Source organism: Exophiala dermatitidis (genome assembly GCF_000230625.1).
Source record: "Exophiala dermatitidis NIH/UT8656 unplaced genomic scaffold supercont1.6, whole genome shotgun sequence".
NCBI classification, from domain to species: domain Eukaryota; kingdom Fungi; phylum Ascomycota; class Eurotiomycetes; order Chaetothyriales; family Herpotrichiellaceae; genus Exophiala; species Exophiala dermatitidis.
Genome location: NW_008751651.1, coordinates 392,960 through 409,367, shown reverse-complemented (window position 1 = coordinate 409,367; position 16,408 = coordinate 392,960). Strand labels below are relative to the sequence as shown.

General features: G+C 53.3%; 7 protein-coding genes across 7 annotated transcripts; 4 read left to right on the top strand and 3 right to left on the bottom strand.

Moving 5' to 3' along the window:
- Positions 1 to 134: 134 nt before the first annotated feature.
- HMPREF1120_06983 (small nuclear ribonucleoprotein G) lies at positions 135 to 593 on the bottom strand (the record flags this gene model as incomplete). Its single annotated transcript, XM_009161195.1, has 3 exons — positions 135 to 275; positions 438 to 509; positions 564 to 593. The coding sequence occupies 3 exons, from the start codon at positions 591 to 593 to the stop codon at positions 135 to 137; spliced, it is 243 nt and encodes an 80-aa protein (XP_009159443.1).
- A 467-nt stretch (positions 594 to 1,060) lies between these two features.
- Positions 1,061 to 3,175, top strand: HMPREF1120_06982 (citrate lyase subunit beta-like protein). Its single transcript, XM_009161194.1, has 2 exons — positions 1,061 to 1,382; positions 1,475 to 3,175. The coding sequence occupies exons 1-2, from the start codon at positions 1,334 to 1,336 to the stop codon at positions 2,398 to 2,400; spliced, it is 975 nt and encodes a 324-aa protein (XP_009159442.1). The 5' UTR covers positions 1,061 to 1,333; the 3' UTR covers positions 2,401 to 3,175.
- Positions 2,850 to 4,969, bottom strand: HMPREF1120_06981 (non-specific serine/threonine protein kinase; the record flags this gene model as incomplete). Its single annotated transcript, XM_009161193.1, has 4 exons — positions 2,850 to 3,044; positions 3,099 to 4,642; positions 4,692 to 4,865; positions 4,948 to 4,969. The coding sequence occupies 4 exons, from the start codon at positions 4,967 to 4,969 to the stop codon at positions 2,850 to 2,852; spliced, it is 1,935 nt and encodes a 644-aa protein (XP_009159441.1).
- Positions 4,970 to 5,759: 790 nt separating this feature from the next.
- Positions 5,760 to 8,168, top strand: HMPREF1120_06980 (transcriptional adapter 2-alpha). The gene is made up of 2 exons (XM_009161192.1): positions 5,760 to 7,627; positions 7,684 to 8,168. The coding sequence occupies exons 1-2, from the start codon at positions 6,119 to 6,121 to the stop codon at positions 7,750 to 7,752; spliced, it is 1,578 nt and encodes a 525-aa protein (XP_009159440.1). The 5' UTR covers positions 5,760 to 6,118; the 3' UTR covers positions 7,753 to 8,168.
- A 134-nt stretch (positions 8,169 to 8,302) lies between these two features.
- On the top strand, positions 8,303 to 9,785 carry HMPREF1120_06979 (uncharacterized protein). The gene is made up of 3 exons (XM_009161191.1): positions 8,303 to 9,320; positions 9,397 to 9,464; positions 9,533 to 9,785. The coding sequence occupies exons 1-3, from the start codon at positions 8,953 to 8,955 to the stop codon at positions 9,547 to 9,549; spliced, it is 453 nt and encodes a 150-aa protein (XP_009159439.1). The 5' UTR covers positions 8,303 to 8,952; the 3' UTR covers positions 9,550 to 9,785.
- Positions 9,786 to 10,036: 251 nt separating this feature from the next.
- Positions 10,037 to 16,154, top strand: HMPREF1120_06977 (choline dehydrogenase). The gene is made up of 6 exons (XM_009161189.1): positions 10,037 to 10,152; positions 10,220 to 14,026; positions 14,077 to 14,363; positions 14,418 to 14,541; positions 14,595 to 15,053; positions 15,111 to 16,154. Exons 2-6 carry the CDS (start codon positions 13,789 to 13,791, stop codon positions 15,932 to 15,934), a joined length of 1,932 nt encoding a protein of 643 aa, XP_009159437.1. The 5' UTR covers positions 10,037 to 10,152; positions 10,220 to 13,788; the 3' UTR covers positions 15,935 to 16,154.
- On the bottom strand, positions 10,357 to 11,970 carry HMPREF1120_06978 (phosphatidylserine decarboxylase; the record flags this gene model as incomplete). The annotated part of the gene is made up of 7 exons (XM_009161190.1): positions 10,357 to 10,789; positions 10,849 to 10,879; positions 10,950 to 11,017; positions 11,081 to 11,198; positions 11,259 to 11,344; positions 11,458 to 11,744; positions 11,812 to 11,970. 7 exons carry the CDS (start codon positions 11,968 to 11,970, stop codon positions 10,357 to 10,359), a joined length of 1,182 nt encoding a protein of 393 aa, XP_009159438.1.
- Positions 16,155 to 16,408: the final 254 nt, after the last annotated feature.

The following is a 16,408-nucleotide window of genomic DNA, read 5'->3' as shown; positions in this document are numbered from 1 at the left end:
AACGCCACCTTTTCTCTTGTTTCTCTGTTTCCCTTTTTCAAACTCCTTCGGCGGCCCCTGCTCTTTTCCTTTTTCGCGTACGCTTTCGGTTTCGGTTTCGGCTGTCGATTTCATACTGAATTCCTTTTGGGAGTTCACCGCCGATCATCGCCCACGCGCTCCAAAGCCTCGAGCATCACGACCGAATTCCCCCGAATGGCAACCATGCCCAACCGCTCTCGTTCCCCACCGGCTTTTTCTTCGACCGCGTCGTCAAGGACAATGTTTAGAAAGACCTGTTTTTGGAGACATTGTTAGCTCTTTCTCTTTTTTTGTCTTATTGGCCCCAGCCAATGTGATGTGATCTGGGCATCGAATCAAGGCAAAGGAGTAGTGTAGTGTCGGCGCAATTAGGGTTCCAACAGTAGTCACCGTGGTTATCGGGTATAGATACATACATCATAACCGCGCAAAACGCCAATGACCTTTCGATTGCCGTTGAGTTGAACAAAGAGGCGTTTTTCCATATACTAGTAGACCAAAATCAGCGAATGTTAAAGAAGGGAGAGACGGGGAGAGCTTACTTTGCGGAGCTCGGGTTGTGCTTGGGGCATGGTTAAGTTTGCGCCGGCGACAACGGCGACGATGACTGTTCTTCGTTCGGGTTGATGGGGAGAGGTAGTGTAGGTGGTCGATGGAATAGAATCTGTTTCTTGGGAAACTAGTATGAACACGGGCGAGTAAGACCTGAATGCTCTTGACTTTCGAAGGAAAGGTCCGCGGCGTCCGAGGGTTGATAGTTCGTCCTTGGTGCAGTAGTGGATTTTGCTATGGTTGATCTGCTGAAATTCGAACTGCGATGCGGTTTCAAGTTGGTGTTGTGGCAGCAGTGCGGTTTGAATCCTGCGGTGCTACGTAGTACGACTGCTGTATCTGCTCCCCTGAGGGACCGTAGCATGGAGATTTCGAGACGCCACAGTGACGCCAATTGCGCTGACATAATCTGGATCTGCTCCGAGTCTCCGCACTGCATCTCGGGATCCGATGTTCGGTCCTATTCTCCCCGCATTTTATGCCGACTCTGACTTTGGCATTGGCACCTGTTCAATTGTCGCGATGAGGCCATGGCATTAACAAAGGTACCTAGGTACTAGTACGGGCAATGTGAAACGCGATCCATACCAGATATTCATTTCTCAGTTGGTCGACTAGACATGAGATGAGCCTTGCATAAGTCTGCCTCCTGTTTATACCCGGCAGAACATTGGTTAGTGACACCATTCGATCATTGGGTTTGAGCGTGATCGGGTCTAGTTGAAGGAGTTCGAGCTGTGCTGTTGCTGTCCGCTGCTGCATGATGGCTGCCAGTGCGAAGAATGTTCTGCGAAGGGCACTTCTCTACGGTAAGTGAACTCTGAGCTTGCAGTCGTTCCTACGGCGACCAGGTCGTTCCTTTGAGCAAGCTCTCGACCCCGGATCTAACTCCCTGGTATAGTCCCCGGATCATCCCAACGATTCCTAGACAAATCGCGCTCTCTCAAAGTCGACTGCGTGGCCTACGATCTCGAGGACAGCGTGACGCCTCAACGAAAAGCCGAGGCGCGATCCCTGGTCCGCCGGGCTCTAGATGAACCAACACCCAGCGGCGTGAAAGAGCGCGCCGTACGGATCAACAGCGTAGGATCCGGCTTGGCCCTGGCGGACCTGCAAGAGCTTGTTAAATCCAAGAATCTCACGACGCTGGTGGTACCCAAAGTCGAAAGTGCGAGCGATTTGACATTTATTCGGGATGTTTTGGCACATAGCACGACGAGGTCCTCCGAGTCCGCCAATACAGACACACCACCGCAGTCAATAGGCATTCTGGCACTGATCGAGTCGGCACGATCACTGACGAATCTACAAGAAATCTGTCGAGCCGCACCACAACATCTACAAGGCCTGGTCTTTGCCGCCGAAGACTTTGCGCTCGACATGAGCATCACGCGTACACCCGACTTGACGGAATTCCTGCATGCACGCCAACTGATCGCGACGGCGGCCCGCGCCCACAATCTGCCCAACACGCTCGATCTGGTCACGACGGCATTCAAGTCCGAGGGCGACCATGAGATTTTGGTCAATGAGTCCGAACAAGGCAAAAGAATGGGGTTCAATGGCAAACAGTGTATTCATCCAAGTCAGGTCGATACCGTCCAGAAGATTTTTAGTCCGAGTCCAAAAGAGGTCGAGTGGGCGGTCAGAGTCACCATTGCGCAGAAACGAGCCGAACAGCAGGGAAAGGGTGCCTGGGCCCTCGACGGCAAAATGATCGATGCCCCTGTCGAGGGGAAAGCCAGGGCTGTTGTCGCAAAGGCTGAGCTGTGTGGATTTGATGTGGTTGGTCTTAGGGAGAAGTTCAAAGACCAGCAACCTGAATAATTTGGACTCCGACTTGTAAACAATAAAGTTGAAATGTACAAAAGGCCACTTATCACAATATCAGGCTGGGCTGCTTACCTGCATGCGCGACAACCACCTACACACTAGAAGACGGCTAACAGTAGTGCGAAAATCAAGATAGAGACTCTACACGACCACTCGAACTTATACAAAGTGAAAGACCTAGAAAAGGCAACATGGACGCTTTGCTTTTGCCGCATTTCATTTGCTGTATCTAGAGACCGCCGCTCAACGCCATCAGCCACGCGCTGTACACTCCCCGAAGCTCAGTTCACCAAAACGATACCAAGGTAATCAATCAGTCACGCTATGTACCAGCCCGATACAAGAGCACATTCGTGTTTGGGCCCCCAGCAGGACCAGCCGTTGCCGTCAATGCCACGTCGTCATGCAGTTCATCGCTCATCAAGAAGACTCTCTGTCTGTATCTATTGAATTCGGTCGAATGCGGGATCCCTCACACTGCCGCCGGCATCACCCAATCCAGCAACAGGTCGATTGTACGACCAGCCCGCAAATTGCTGCTGCATGGTTTGGGACAAGGCGGGGCCTTCGACGTAAGAGTCCTTTGGCACCTCCGAGGTGAATTCTTTATCGAACTGGTCGGTATCTCGGGCATCAGTCTGCAGGAAATGTTAGTCTAGGCCGCATAACAAAACAACATGTCCACTACTTACCACATTAGGTTTGAAGCTAGGCTCATACTTTCTCTGCAACAGTTTTCTCCAGTCAATGCCAGCGAAGAAGTGGTGTGCCTTGATCTCGGCTGCGCCACCAGCTCCCAGACGACGTTCCGGATTGCGGTCAAGAAGCTTTTGTAGCAAGTCTTTCGCCGCGGCTGGGACAATCTCAGGGCCGGGAAAGTGCAGAGGCTCTTGCAGGATCTTACGATACATCTCGTTGGTGTTCTCGTCGTAGAACGGAGGCAAGCCCGTGAGCATCTCATAAAGCAAGACACCCAGGGTCCACCAGTCCACAGTCTTGGTGTAACCGTGGCCAAGCAGGAGTTCGGGGGCCAAGTACTCGGGTGTGCCGCAAAAGGTGTTGGTGCGATCTTCGTCTTTCATGTCCAATTTGCACAACCCAAAGTCGCACAGGGCGATATGACCCGTGTAGTCAAGGAGGATGTTTTCTGGCTTCAAGTCTCTGTAAATAACCTTGAAGCCATGAAGACATTCCAAGGCACACAGTAGTTCCGCAGTGTAGAATCGGGAACGGTTGATGTCGAAGCGCTGTTCTTTCTGGAGATGGTGGAATAGCTCGCCGCCATTGACAAAGGCAAGGACAAAATAGAGCTTGTCCGGCGACTGGAAGGAGAACTTGAGAGGTGTGATGAAAGGATTGTTGATTTGCGCCAGTACTGATCGTTCGGCCAAGGTGTGAGCCACTTCAGAGCGAGAAATGATGTGTGCCTTGCGGATCGTCTTGAGCGCATAGATTCGGCCAGTGTCCTTCTTCATGACCTGCATGACCTTGCCGAAGCTGCCTCGCCCAACCACCTTCAAGAGCTCGAAGTCGTCGATCTTGAGACTGCCTTTCCGGTTCTCAACGTAGTTCACGCCCACCTTGATCGAGCCTGTCCCGAATTGAATATCCAGCCACTCGGTTCCAAGCTGGCCTGCTTGTCTCTCCTGTGTGGCAAATGCAGCTTCGGCCTTTTCGTTCTCCTTTTTACTCTTTTTTGGGTCGGGAACAAACTGACGAGCCTCTTCAAATCTCGGCGTGACTCTGGCCCCGCCTAGGAAGATATCTTCGCTTCTGCCAACACCAGGTCTGGCGGCCGGATTCCGCAAGTAGAGCTGGATGCTGAGTTCACACACTCTCGAAACGTCGAACTTGAAGGAGGTATTGTCGCCAGCCCAAAGCGGATTCTCCGGCGTTCCTGAAACCGCATCGACAAAGACTTGCAGCTTGTCAAAATCCAGCAAGGCATAGGGTAGGTATTTGCTGTTGTATCTTCCGTGAATCGTAGGGGCGGCATTGATTCCAGCGTGGGTGGACACAGGTCTGTTCGGTTGTGCATAGGAGCCGGCCATTGACCCAGACGCATAGGATGAGCTCGGTCGAACGGAGCCTGCTGCACCTCCAGAGCCATAGTAGTTGTTGAATACTGACTGATATTGCTGTGGCAGTGAGAACCCTCTTCCCTCGTGCAAGGTTACTATCAGGATCCCCGGCTTAGTGGTTTGCACCGGGGGTGAAGTGAGCGCTTCGGAGGCCGCTGGTACAAGTCAGTGCCCATCCATCAAAAACAACCATGTTACCCTTACCAATGCCATTCGCGGTGGTTGATGTGGTGCTGACATTGCTAGTAGTCGTCGATAGTTCGGGTCCGTCCTGAGGGGTAGGGGGCGCAGACGCAGAGTCGTCTCCTTTGATCGTGGACGTAGATGTCGAACGACTGAACCCGCTCGTCAAAGGTGCCAGGTGCGTCTCCTTCAGTTCTGTGCCATGTGTCAGCAGTGATATACTATCGAGGTTTCTCTTGCCCGCGACTGAGGATAGTAGGGCGTCCGGAAAACGTACTCTTTGTCAATTTCCACGACATCTTGAACCGGCTTCCCCAGACTTAGTGAGGCTTTCGACGCGGCAGCAGACAGTGGAAGACACTGTTAAGATAAGAAGCACTGGAGGCAAGACACCGAGGCTCAAGGGGGTGGTAAGATCGGTGGCGGAGACGGTCAACCAGGAGTTCAAGTCGTAGGTGACAACACTCAAGGAGGGGTAGTTGGTGACAAGAGGAAACCGAGCGGAACAAGAAGGTCGAGGAGAGGTGAATCTTGAGGACGAGTGAACGAGGTGGAAGGACAGGAAGACTGTGTTGTTTGTTGCACAGCCAGGTTGGATGTGAATCGTCTAGGTTGGGTGTGGTGGTAGCAGGGGAGTGACGGAGTTCCACCGCAGTAGTAGTAGCAGAGTGCACAGCACAGGATCGGTCAAGATCTGTTGTTGCAGGTTGCAGCGGTTGCAACGGCGGGCGCAGGCGCAGGTGCAGGCGCAGGCTGCTGGGCAAAACCCACAACTTGAACGTGAAACAGCGGCGGGCTTTTGCATTTGCAGGAGCACTTGCATCGCCCTACACAGTAATTTTGTCTTGGCACAACGGTGGACCATATTTTACCCAGCCGAAATTCAGGGTCCTGCTTCCCACTTACCATCACGTGCAATCACATCTTGAACCGCCCACGTGATTCTTTTCCATCACTCACATCACGTGCAGTCCAAATCCTACAGATCACGTGGATCCCTCCTACGGTGAACCACTCACATCACGTGCATCATGGCAGGGCCAACTCGCATTCGACTTCGAGTCGGGCCTCCACCCTCAGACTCCGAGTCGCCAAGACGCGCTTCTGGTGGCGCTCCCAGTGCCAGTGGTTCATCCTTGCCATCATCGCCTTCGCCTTCGCCAGCCATCAGATCTGCTTCACCCGCTCTTCGACGTTCCTTGCGTACACGTCCTCAGCCCCCGGTACCCGAAACTCGAAGAGTTACCAGATCTTTTGCCAGAGGATCTCGCAAAACCCTGCCTAACAACGCTTCCAACCCTGAGTCCGGCAACAAGTCCTCTGCGTCCCGTCCTCCGCGAGACCCACCTGCTGACTCGGAGGCCGATAACGCGGCTGTACCCCATGACTACGCGCAGCACTTGTCCTCCAACTCTGAAATAGCGGAACATGATCACAGCGAGAAAACCATGGGTGTCATAAGAAAGAACGCAGCCTCTCGGGGCGGTGATGGCGGCACCAAATACCATTGCGACGTCTGCTCGATCGACATAACCTCCACTGTCCGCATCTCTTGCGCCAATCCCGCATGCCGTGACTACGACTTGTGTGTACCATGCTTTGCGCGCGGCGAGCACTCGAAGAATCATGATCCTCGCACTCACGAATACCACGTGGTCGAACAGAACTCAATCCCCATCTACACCGAAGACTGGGGTGCCGATGAAGAATTGCTTTTGCTCGAAGGCTCGGAGAGATATGGTCTCGGATCCTGGGCTGACGTTGCGGAGCACATCGGCGGGTATCGCGAGAAGGATGAAGTGCGCGACCACTACATCAACACATACATCAATAGTTCCTTGTTTCCCTTACCTGAACTAGCCGATCCGAAGGACACGAGACTTTTCGAAAGAATCCCCAAGGATGAATTCCAGGCTCGGAAGAAGCGACGTATTGAAGAACGAAAGGAAGCAGCCAAATCTGCTCCACCTGCCACCCCCAAGCAAAAGCCAACTGCCAGCGTGCCCGCATGTCACGAAGTGCAGGGTTTCATGCCTGGGCGATTGGAGTTTGAAACCGAATTCGCAAACGATGCCGAAGAAGCGGTTCAGCACATGTCATTCGAGCCGGGTGATGGCATTGATCCAGTGACGGGTGAAATGGACGAAGAGACCGCACTCAAGATGACCGTCTTCGACATCTACAACTCCAGACTCAAGGCACGTACCGAGCGCAAGCGGATCATCTTCGAGCACAACCTCCTTGACTACAAGAAGAATCAATTGATCGACAAGAAGAGAACCAAGGAGGAAAAGGATCTCTTGCACAAAGCTAAGCCCTTTGCACGCATGATGAACCATGAGGATTTCGAGGCCTTTAACAGAGACCTCCTGCACGAGCATAATCTGCGAATTGCCATATCTCAATTACAGGAGTGGAAGCAGATGGGTATCACCGATCTGAAAGGTGGCGAGAAGTATGAAGCCGACAAACAAGCCCGTGCACAACGCAACCAGCCTCAAGGCCAATTTGACCGCATGCCACAGATTCCTAAGAAGGGCAGTCAGGTTCAACAAGCCGAATTACCCACTGAAGCCTCGAAACTGACAGCGCCTGAATTGCCTCTACGCTTCCAACGCAAGCCAAAGACCGTTCCGCAGTTTGCCGACAGCCAGCCGGTCGTTCAGAACGATTTCGACAAGCTCTTTGCCGAAGCAAATGGTCCCGACAGCACTTCTGGCCCCAAGCCCAAACAGCGTTATGTTGTGCAGCCATTGAACGGAGTCACGCCCTGGAAATTGGAGGAAGACAAATCACTGGCCCCGGATCTGCAGCTTCTCAGCGAAGAAGAAATCCAACTCTGCAATGCTCTTCACATCCGTCCTAAACCATACCTTGCACTCAAGGAAGGCCTATTGAAAGAGGCGATGAAGCAAGGTGGTCACATGAAGAAGAAAGAAGCCCGTGGAGTCTGTCGGGTAAGTAATTTCCACAAGCTTTTTGCATGACAGCTGGCCACTAACACTTTCTCCAGATCGATGTCAATAAGGCTAACCGCATTTTTGACTTTATGATCCACAGCGGATGGATTGCAAAGGCTTGAGGCCACAGTAGGGTCTCTTTTGTCCACAGTCTAGCGTTCTGGACGGGTTTGCTTTGCTGGCGGTCGGTGTTGGAGGTAACGTTTTCAAGCATGGAGATCAGCATTGGCGCAAAGGACAGGCCTGCTTCCGCTTAACTATTGTTTGCATGTGCGCCAGGAGCACAGATTGATTGAGGACTCTTTTGGGTCGTGATGCTTGTCAGCTTGTGGCTTGGTGGGAAGTGCCTTCTTGACAAGAGAGGACTGGAAGGCCGAATGAAGTGCGAGGTCGGGTCATTCATCGGTCGGCTGGGACTGAAGGTGCTACTACCGCCACTGCAAGATAACTGTCTACTGTATGATTACTTCTCAAGAACAGAGAGAATGAATTGTTAAACGTATCAATTCGGACGCAGACGTGCCCAGGTGTCCCTCGAGTCCCTCAATGACATACGCGATGGTCTGTGTGTAAATGCATGACGGAGCCAGTTGGGGCAAAACTGCGGAACGGGCGGTTGTTACCGTGGTGCGAAACCCTTCTCCACGCTGGCATATTATATCCACCGTGTTCCGCCCCCTTCAAGTTTATCTCTTAAACATATCTCGCTGCAATCGATGAAACAATGTCCGGTATCCCCTGTCATGAGCAAGGGCCGCGTATGGGCAAAGGCCGAATACGAACACGGCCGCTTAAATCAGCCACCTGATCATCATCGCCCGCCTTACCTCCTATTATGTAGGTACAGTATGGCTGCGATCGATCTGGTCGACCGCAGCATCGGCCAGGCTCTGACAGGTTTGTCTGCGCCGGGCAGTCTGCTGAACCCATGTCAAACATGCCAGGGTCCAGGCGGTGGATGATTTCTGCTGGTCCAACCGCCAGCTCTCTCAAGCATGTGGCGTCATCTGACATGTTGTTATGGCCCAAGCAAGGCTGACGATCGTGTCGAGCCTCGTCCTTCGCGGCTTGGATGCTACGTCACCCTCAGACCGCACAGAAACCGGATTCAGGGCACGACACAGTACCACCACCACGGCTGCCACCATGAATAGATAAGTACCCTTGATCTGCTGGCTTTGGGATCAGCTTTTCGTCCAGCATTCCTAGACAGCAACATCATTTACCTCGCCGAGAACAAACAATCCCTGCAACACTGTTAAACTACCTGTACAACCAATCACATCAGAGTGCCATATCATTGACCACGAACACCATTCACAATGCCTCTCTTTGGACACAAGAACAACGCTCCAGTCGAGCCCACTCCGAATACTGCTCGCACTCGACACTCGACATCGTCCTCCGACGCCAGTGCCAGCGGATCGCGAGGCCTCTTCGGCAGCCGTCGCCGCTCCTCGTCGTCCGACATGCACAACCCGCAACGGTCCAACACCACCGGCAAGCGGACCTCAGGGGGTCTGTTCAACCGACACAGCGTGGAGGATCCGTCGATTGTGGATGCACGCCAACGAGTTGCTCAGGCAGAGCGAGCTGAGCAAGAAGCCGACCGTGCTCTGGTCCAGGCCAGAGCCGCTGTACGAGATGCCCGGGAACATGTCAAGGTTCTAGAGCAAGAGGCTGCTGAAGAGTATGTTATACCCTTGATCACCATGGCATTTGCCGCAGTGCAATGATCCAAAGCTGACCTTTTTCTCGCAATTCAGGGCCCGTTTGGCAAAGATCAAGCAGCAGAATGCCAAAGACATCTCCAAGAGAGCCAAGCCACTGGGTCGTAAGTGCTGAGTAGCGGTACATGCTTCATTCCGTGCTGGCGAGGTTGCTAACACCGATGTTAACTAGGACATGATCGATACTAAAACTCTCGCTAATGCCAACGACCCTGATGCTTCGAGCGGACGTATGTAATGGCGCAAGTCATGTTCGATCACATGGTGTTGTCCATAGGCAATGATTAACTTTGCCTGTTCGTTTTGCGGAGAATGAAGTGAGCGTACTGTTGGACTACGAGCATTGTACAACCACCTGATTACATAGTACCTGATTTGTATACTATTTAGACGAACAATATTCACAGATGCCCGTTTTCGCTCAATTTCTTTTTCATATCATGTTGTGTACCGGTCAGGTTTATATGGCTCATGTGACAACTGCATCGCCGATCGAGCCCTGTGAAGGCATTCAGACAGAGATACAGCTACCCGCCTTGATCGAGGTAGTCGCCTTATTGTCCGGGAAGGGAGCTGCGGCGGGCAAACTGCGCCTGCTACGACCCGAAAAATTTAGGTAGGGCTGTGAGTAAGGTAGATAAAAACACAATTTCTGTTCCCTAGGGCAATGAATACACACATACTTCAACTTTCACACGATCATTAACTCATTGACAAAGGTACCATCGCTGAGCCGTTACCGTACTCTGGAGTCGCATCAGATTGGCGTGCAGCGGGTTCTCACAGCATAAGGTTTGAACTGGCAGAAAGACAGACCATAAATTTGCGCTATACATTGAAAACTGACATTCTCTGATAGTACATAAGGCATAAACACCGGTTGCCTCCTTTTGCTGTGATGCTGCTGGGCTGGTTGCCGTCATGCTGGTTCTCTGGAGTCTGTACACAGAAAAACACGCTATGAGGGCTACACAAGTGACAACGGGGACGAAGCACTCAGACTCGGTCGTCCTTGATGGATCGAGACTCGGCCACGGTGAACTCGACCGTCTTGGTGATCCACTCTCCATTCTCGTCGACGTTGTCACTGCCACTGCCTGTCTTGACACTGCCCGGGTGGAGGATGTGCTTCTGATCTTCTTCCATGATGTGTTCTTCCGAATCGCCGCGCCTTTTCATGTCATCCATCGCATACATGGCGGAGCCGTGGGGGAGGTCGTCTTCAAAGCCTGTTCCCATTGCACTACCGGGTGGCACGCGTCGGCCGGATCGAAACGTATGGCTGTTTCCGTAGCTATGACCCTTGGTACGCGTGGCAGACGGCGTAGTCAAACCCGTACGGATGCCGAATACCTGTGTCAGGATCCGTTCGAAGGTGGCTTTAAGCGGAGGCAGGGAGGCGGCAAACAGTCCGGCGGCGAGTTCGGCTCTACATTGACTCGATGTTAGGGGTGACAGAGCAGGCAAAGGGGATGAACGTCGACTTACTTGACCCAGATCGTCAGATTCACGGTATCCACTGGCGTCGCCCGTCAGCATGAATATAAAGACAACCCTCGGCCTTTTGAGGTAGGATGAGCAGCACTTACGTGTCGGGTCTTTGGTCTTCTCATTTTTCGGCAACTCGGTCGCTTTGGCAATGGCACATGCGGTTGCTCTTGCTCTGTGTCAGCACTGGCTTGCAGCGTAAAGGGGAAATATGCAAGGAAAAATGACTGACAGTAAGCCGATAAGAAAGACACTGCGCAAGGCCCATTTGTTATACTTGGACACCTTAACCTTGGACAGATAAAACAGTGGTCCAAGAGTGAACAGCAGATCTGTCACGATGTTGCCCACTGTTATTCTACATCAGCTTCTGCGTCTCGCCGATCGTGGCTGCAAAGTCACACGCTTACCAGTCTGGGTATAAGAGAAGGCCAGATTCACTCTCTTTGGCCAGCATTTTCCGGGGAGGTTTTTGTGCCACTCTTTCGCCAAAGGGCTGTCGCTTACTGTTAGCCGCTGATGAAGCATGAAAAAACAAACACTGCCCCCTTCTTTTGGCCTTTCTTGCTCTTCGTGGAGAGCATTCCTAGAAGTCTAGGGAAAACCTACGTGCAGCTTGCAAATACGCCCGGAACCGCCACCCCGTTGACGAGGATGGTGAGGACGATGCAAGCAATGACCACCATGTTGAACGCCTTGCTCAAGTGCAGTCGAATCAGTGTAAGGCCAATCCCCAGCTTCATAAGCATCATCGCCATGGCGTTGCAGAGGATCGCGAACTGGGTGTACTTGAGGATTAAGGGCAGATCGTGGGTGATATTGACCCTTGAAATGGTGAGGCCCAGCCCATGGGTAGCACAGGCAATCGTCAAGCCTTCACCTGCGACACATGCTGCCTTTGAAAGGAGCACAATTTAGTCTCTTACAAACAAGAGAATTGACACATCGAGGAGCTGGACTCACCAACGACAGGAAAATACAGCCATCATCCCAGCCAAAGGTCCGGGTCGAGAAAAGTCGGGCATAACAGCGGGCGAGGACAAAAACCGCCGAGAAAGTTGTCAAGAGAACCGAAACCCCAATCAGTTCCCCTCTACGGTCAGGCTTATCCATGGCATCCATTGCTGCTGCTGTGCCTGGTCTGTCGCCTGAAGGGGACTTCTAAGAGGCTGTACCAGTCCCATGGGACAGGATACCAAGAGGTTGATATACACGGCTTCTTAGGACGGTATTGCCCTAAAGGGTCACGGAGCCTCAGCAGGGGTCAGTCGTGCTTGAGGAACAGTAGCATGCTTCGAACACGAGGTGGTGCAGAAAACTCAGCCTGTTGCGTTGAGACCTGGCCGGCCATGCTGAGCCAGAATGTGGCCATAAACCTTGCAACGTTGGCTAATGCAGAGCCGAAGCACTGGGTTCAGACACCCTAGTCTTGGATGGTACCTGGATTAGCCTCTTGCATGGCAAATTCCACCCACCCTAAGCATTGTTCCTCTCATTCTGTGGCCACCTCGAAACCCAACGAGGCTCAACGCCGAGTATCTCGTTGGAGAACCACTCCTGCTTACTTCCAAGAAGTGACGAGCCGCATCCTTCCCGCTGACACTATCGTCCCCAGCAGGGCCGGTCACAATATCAACAAGCGAGACTCGTTGGCAGGAGACCCATAGTTGGTGAGAGATTCTCTAGTTTTTGGGACCATGAGCGGATGCACATGAAAACTTCCTAGCTCAACGCCGGTGCAATGGCCAGAGACTCCGCCGGCCTGGGAATCCTCCAGTAGCTGACAAGAGAGAGCTTGTCTTCCCCGGACAAGTCTGTGCCCTTGTGCGAAGTCCCAGACGAGACAATCACGAGCAATATTGTAGGAGCACCAAGTGGAGACTCAAATGCTCTGGCGCTTCTCCTGACGGGTGATCACTACTGATCATGCCCGTCAGTACGACGGATGCTCGCCTGTCAAAGGGGGGCTCCCTAAGCTTACCGTCGGGACAAGATTTTCTTTCTCTCTGTCATGGACCATACTCTGCAACTGGTTAGAGCACGTCCGGGGAATGGTTCAACGGTGCCAGTGAATAGTGGCTTCAGCGTAGGAAAGAGTCCGGCTGCCCTCTTGCGCACTCTAACACCACCGGTCTTTGCCCAGAACCAACCGCAGCCTTGCGTTCGGCGACTGGACCAGGCTTGGAAAACAAACTGTCAATCCCGCCTTGAAAAGGAAAGGTGGGAACCACTTCAAATTCTCCAAACCCACTACTGGGCCAACTACTCACCTGGGTTAGAGCAATTGCGACAGGCCATGCCCATGCCCTGTGCGCCTGGGATCTCGTTTCGATTTCACAACGACCAAGCCGGCTCCGGAATGAACCGTGAGTGTTTTGTGAGCCTGGCGTGCTGGCGTACTGGAGAGCTGGCTCTGCGCGAAATACCCACTTCGGGCGGTTTCCCCATTATGCCCTGTTGAAGGTTCTCGCCAGGAACACCAGCCATTGCGGTATCCTCCGGGAAAGAAGCAGTTCCTGCCACATAGATGGGCGTGCATTGGGAATGAAATGTGCCTGAATGCATCCTGGGCACCGTTACACTCCAAACATCCGACTGAGCTACTGACCCCGAAGGATGGATGTCGTCTGGATCCTCTTCTGCCCTGCACGGTGCTGGGCACACTATTTCTGTCTAACGGTTCTCCACGATGGGTCGCCCCTCCAATACACAGACAAAATGATCAATTTCGCTTGAACAGCCATGAGATAGCATAGTGTCCAGCAATGGGGTAGACACATGGCTACATTGAGATTCCAGAACGGGGTCTGTTGACGTCCTCATCTGGAGCTTCAGTATTTATGTTTCCCTTGGTCGCCCTCTCCAGAAGCTGCTTGCTTTCCACTTCCCTTCCAACTTGCTTCTAGTCACTCGTTTTGAAGCTTGTTGTCATTCGCTTCCATGTTTGCTTCCTTGCGTTCCGGGCTCACGCCCGCGTGGGCCTCCCTCCTGGTTTATGGCACCCTCGCCGTGGCATCTGTCTTGCCACGAGACACCGCCGATGCTGCCAGCGCCGACAGCGCCGACGGTGGCGACTATTCAGGATTGAGCAGTTCCGCCCAGTGCTATGACTATATCATCGTTGGGGGAGGTCTGACAGGCCTGGTTGCTGCCAACCGTCTGTCTGAGAACGGCAGAAGTAAGTCTTCAAGCTGGTCGAGTTGATGCGCAGTCACTGATCTCCCCAAGGCTCGGTCCTCGTGCTCGAGTATGGTCCATTTGATCGAAGCAACAAGACTCTATGGCCGGTCAACGCCCAGTCGTTGAATTTGGCGGACATGTTCAACATCACGAGCGCGCCGGAACCCGCAATGGGAGGCCAGAGATACTCTGTCAGAGCGGGCTCGGTCCCTGGCGGTGGCAGCACGGTCAACGGTATGGAGCTTGATCGGGCTTCCGCTGCCGATTATGACTCGTGGGAGCAATTGGGCAACCCCGGCTGGGGATGGAAGGGGCTTTTTCCTTACTTCAAGAAGGTAGAGTAGTAAGACCTCCAACACCTGACCAGGTCACAGCATTAACGGTGTCAGAGCACCGACTTCACGCCACCCACCCCAGAGATCCAGGCCAAGTACAACTACAGTTGGGACGAGTCGGCGTACGGAAACGGACCTCTTCAGGCCAGTTTTCCTGACTTCCAGTACCCAGACAACTGTAAGCACAATGGCCTACCTCATAGCTATATGGTCTGTACTGACACGATGCAGATCCGTTCTTCGACGCCTTTGCGGAGCTCAACATCCCCTGGGTCAAGGAACATGCCGCAGGCAATGCAGTGGGCTACTTCTGGACTCCCGCATCCTTGGACCCCAAGAAAAAGACGCGGTCCTCGTCTTTGAATGCCTACTACGACCCCGTGTCCGGCCGCCGCAACTTGAACATGCTGACGGAGCATCAAGTCACTGAAGTTTTGTTCAAGAACAGCAGATCCCTCGAGGCGGTGGGAGTCAAGGCCATCAATCGCAAGACAGGAAAGGAGGTGCAGTTCAGAGCGAACAAGGAGGTCATCCTAGCCGCCGGCGCCGTGCACACTCCCCAGATCTTGCAGCTCAGTGGTATTGGTCCCAAGGATGTTCTGCAAGCTGCCGGGGTCAAGGTCAAGCTTGACTTCCCTGCTGTTGGAAGCAACTTCCAAGATCACCCCGTCGCCTATCTCAACTGGAACTGTAAGCTCCATCCCAGACATCTCCTCTAGTATGAAACGGCGTGCTGACTTGACAAAGTGACCAACACCTTCCCCTACCCCGGCATCCTGACTGCCAATCAGACTTACTACCAAGAGGCATTGGCACTCTACCTGTATCACCTTACGGGACCTTTCACCAAAGCCCAAGGTAGCAGCACGGGCTTCCTGTCGCTCCCCATGCTCACGGACAAGACTTCTTCGCTGCTGGCAGATCTCTCGGCGCAGGATGCCACCAGCTACTTGCCGTCTGCCTATGCTGCCAACAAGGAACTTCTTGCCGGGTACCTTGCGCAGCGTAAGATCTTGGTCAACCAACTCGGGGCCGGCTCCGTGGCTGTGCTGGAACTTCCGTTCTCGGGCGCCGGCAGCATGCCCAACGCGGTTGAGAAGCCATTGTCCCGCGGCACGGTCTATCTGAACGCCACCAACCCGCGAGGTGAGCCCGTCGTCACCCACTACGCCTTCCAGAATCCATTCGACAAGTCGCAACTCTATGCCATGGTCGAGTTCACCCGCAAGCTCATGGCGACCGATGCTGTCAAGTCGCTGAACCCGGTCGAGACCATTCCCGGCCCGCAGTACCAGACTCAGGACGAGGTCTTCAATGCCCTCGCGGCCGGCCGGACTGCCTTTGGATCTCCCGCCCTGGCTCCGACGTTCGCTCACCCCAGTGGCACGTGCCCGATGATGCCCCGCAAGATTGGCGGTGTGGTCGGTCCTGATCTGCTGGTGTACGGCACACGCAAACTGAGTGTCATTGACTCGTCGATCTTACCCATCATCCCGGCTGCTCATCTGCAGGCCTCGCTGTACGCTGTGGGCGAGAAGGCTGCTGATATCATCAAAGGGCGAGGCTGGTAACGTGAGATGTTTGTGTCACCTACTCGGTTTGAGTATACGACGGTCAGCGTCGCTTTCTTGGTTTAGATATAGCCCTGGTAGCCAAGGGCAGTGATCTTATGCCTTTTAATTTGATTAGCGAGGATCTTGTGAGCGTACACGATATGACTAGATTTGCACAATATATATCAGCCTCGTGGATATGGTGTTAATGCAAATTGCGTATGTCGTTCAAACTCGTCACTAGCTGGTAGTCGTATATCTCTACGATGCGCCTACCTCCGTATCATACTCCCTGCTGTCACACTGTGGTAGTATTGACGCTCCCAACGTTGACTGTCTGACCGAGCTGGGTAGATTACATAACGGATACAACGTATGTTATTGGCGGGTGGCTCCGGGCATATCAGGTTATCGGCGGCATGTGCGGCCACTTGTCCGCCGGCGCTTCTCGCCTGCGCTTTTACGCGAACCGTGACAGACCCTCCCCGACCA

What these genes read in the sequence shown, in the direction of transcription:
- HMPREF1120_06980 (XM_009161192.1), top strand. Translation starts at nt 6,119, where the DNA reads ATGGGTGTCATAAGAAAGAACGCAGCCTCTCGGGGCGGTGATGGCGGC. An exon ending in AAGCCCGTGGAGTCTGTCGG is followed by an intron (nt 7,628 to 7,683) that starts GTAAGTAATTTC and finishes CACTTTCTCCAG; the next exon opens with ATCGATGTCAATAAGGCTAA.
- HMPREF1120_06982 (XM_009161194.1), top strand. Translation starts at nt 1,334, where the DNA reads ATGATGGCTGCCAGTGCGAAGAATGTTCTGCGAAGGGCACTTCTCTAC. An exon ending in GCGAAGGGCACTTCTCTACG is followed by an intron (nt 1,383 to 1,474) that starts GTAAGTGAACTC and finishes TCCCTGGTATAG; the next exon opens with TCCCCGGATCATCCCAACGA.
- HMPREF1120_06979 (XM_009161191.1), top strand. Translation starts at nt 8,953, where the DNA reads ATGCCTCTCTTTGGACACAAGAACAACGCTCCAGTCGAGCCCACTCCG. An exon ending in GAGCAAGAGGCTGCTGAAGA is followed by an intron (nt 9,321 to 9,396) that starts GTATGTTATACC and finishes CTCGCAATTCAG; the next exon opens with GGCCCGTTTGGCAAAGATCA.
- HMPREF1120_06977 (XM_009161189.1), top strand. Translation starts at nt 13,789, where the DNA reads ATGTTTGCTTCCTTGCGTTCCGGGCTCACGCCCGCGTGGGCCTCCCTC. An exon ending in CTTCCAGTACCCAGACAACT is followed by an intron (nt 14,542 to 14,594) that starts GTAAGCACAATG and finishes GACACGATGCAG; the next exon opens with ATCCGTTCTTCGACGCCTTT. An exon ending in CGCCTATCTCAACTGGAACT is followed by an intron (nt 15,054 to 15,110) that starts GTAAGCTCCATC and finishes GACTTGACAAAG; the next exon opens with TGACCAACACCTTCCCCTAC.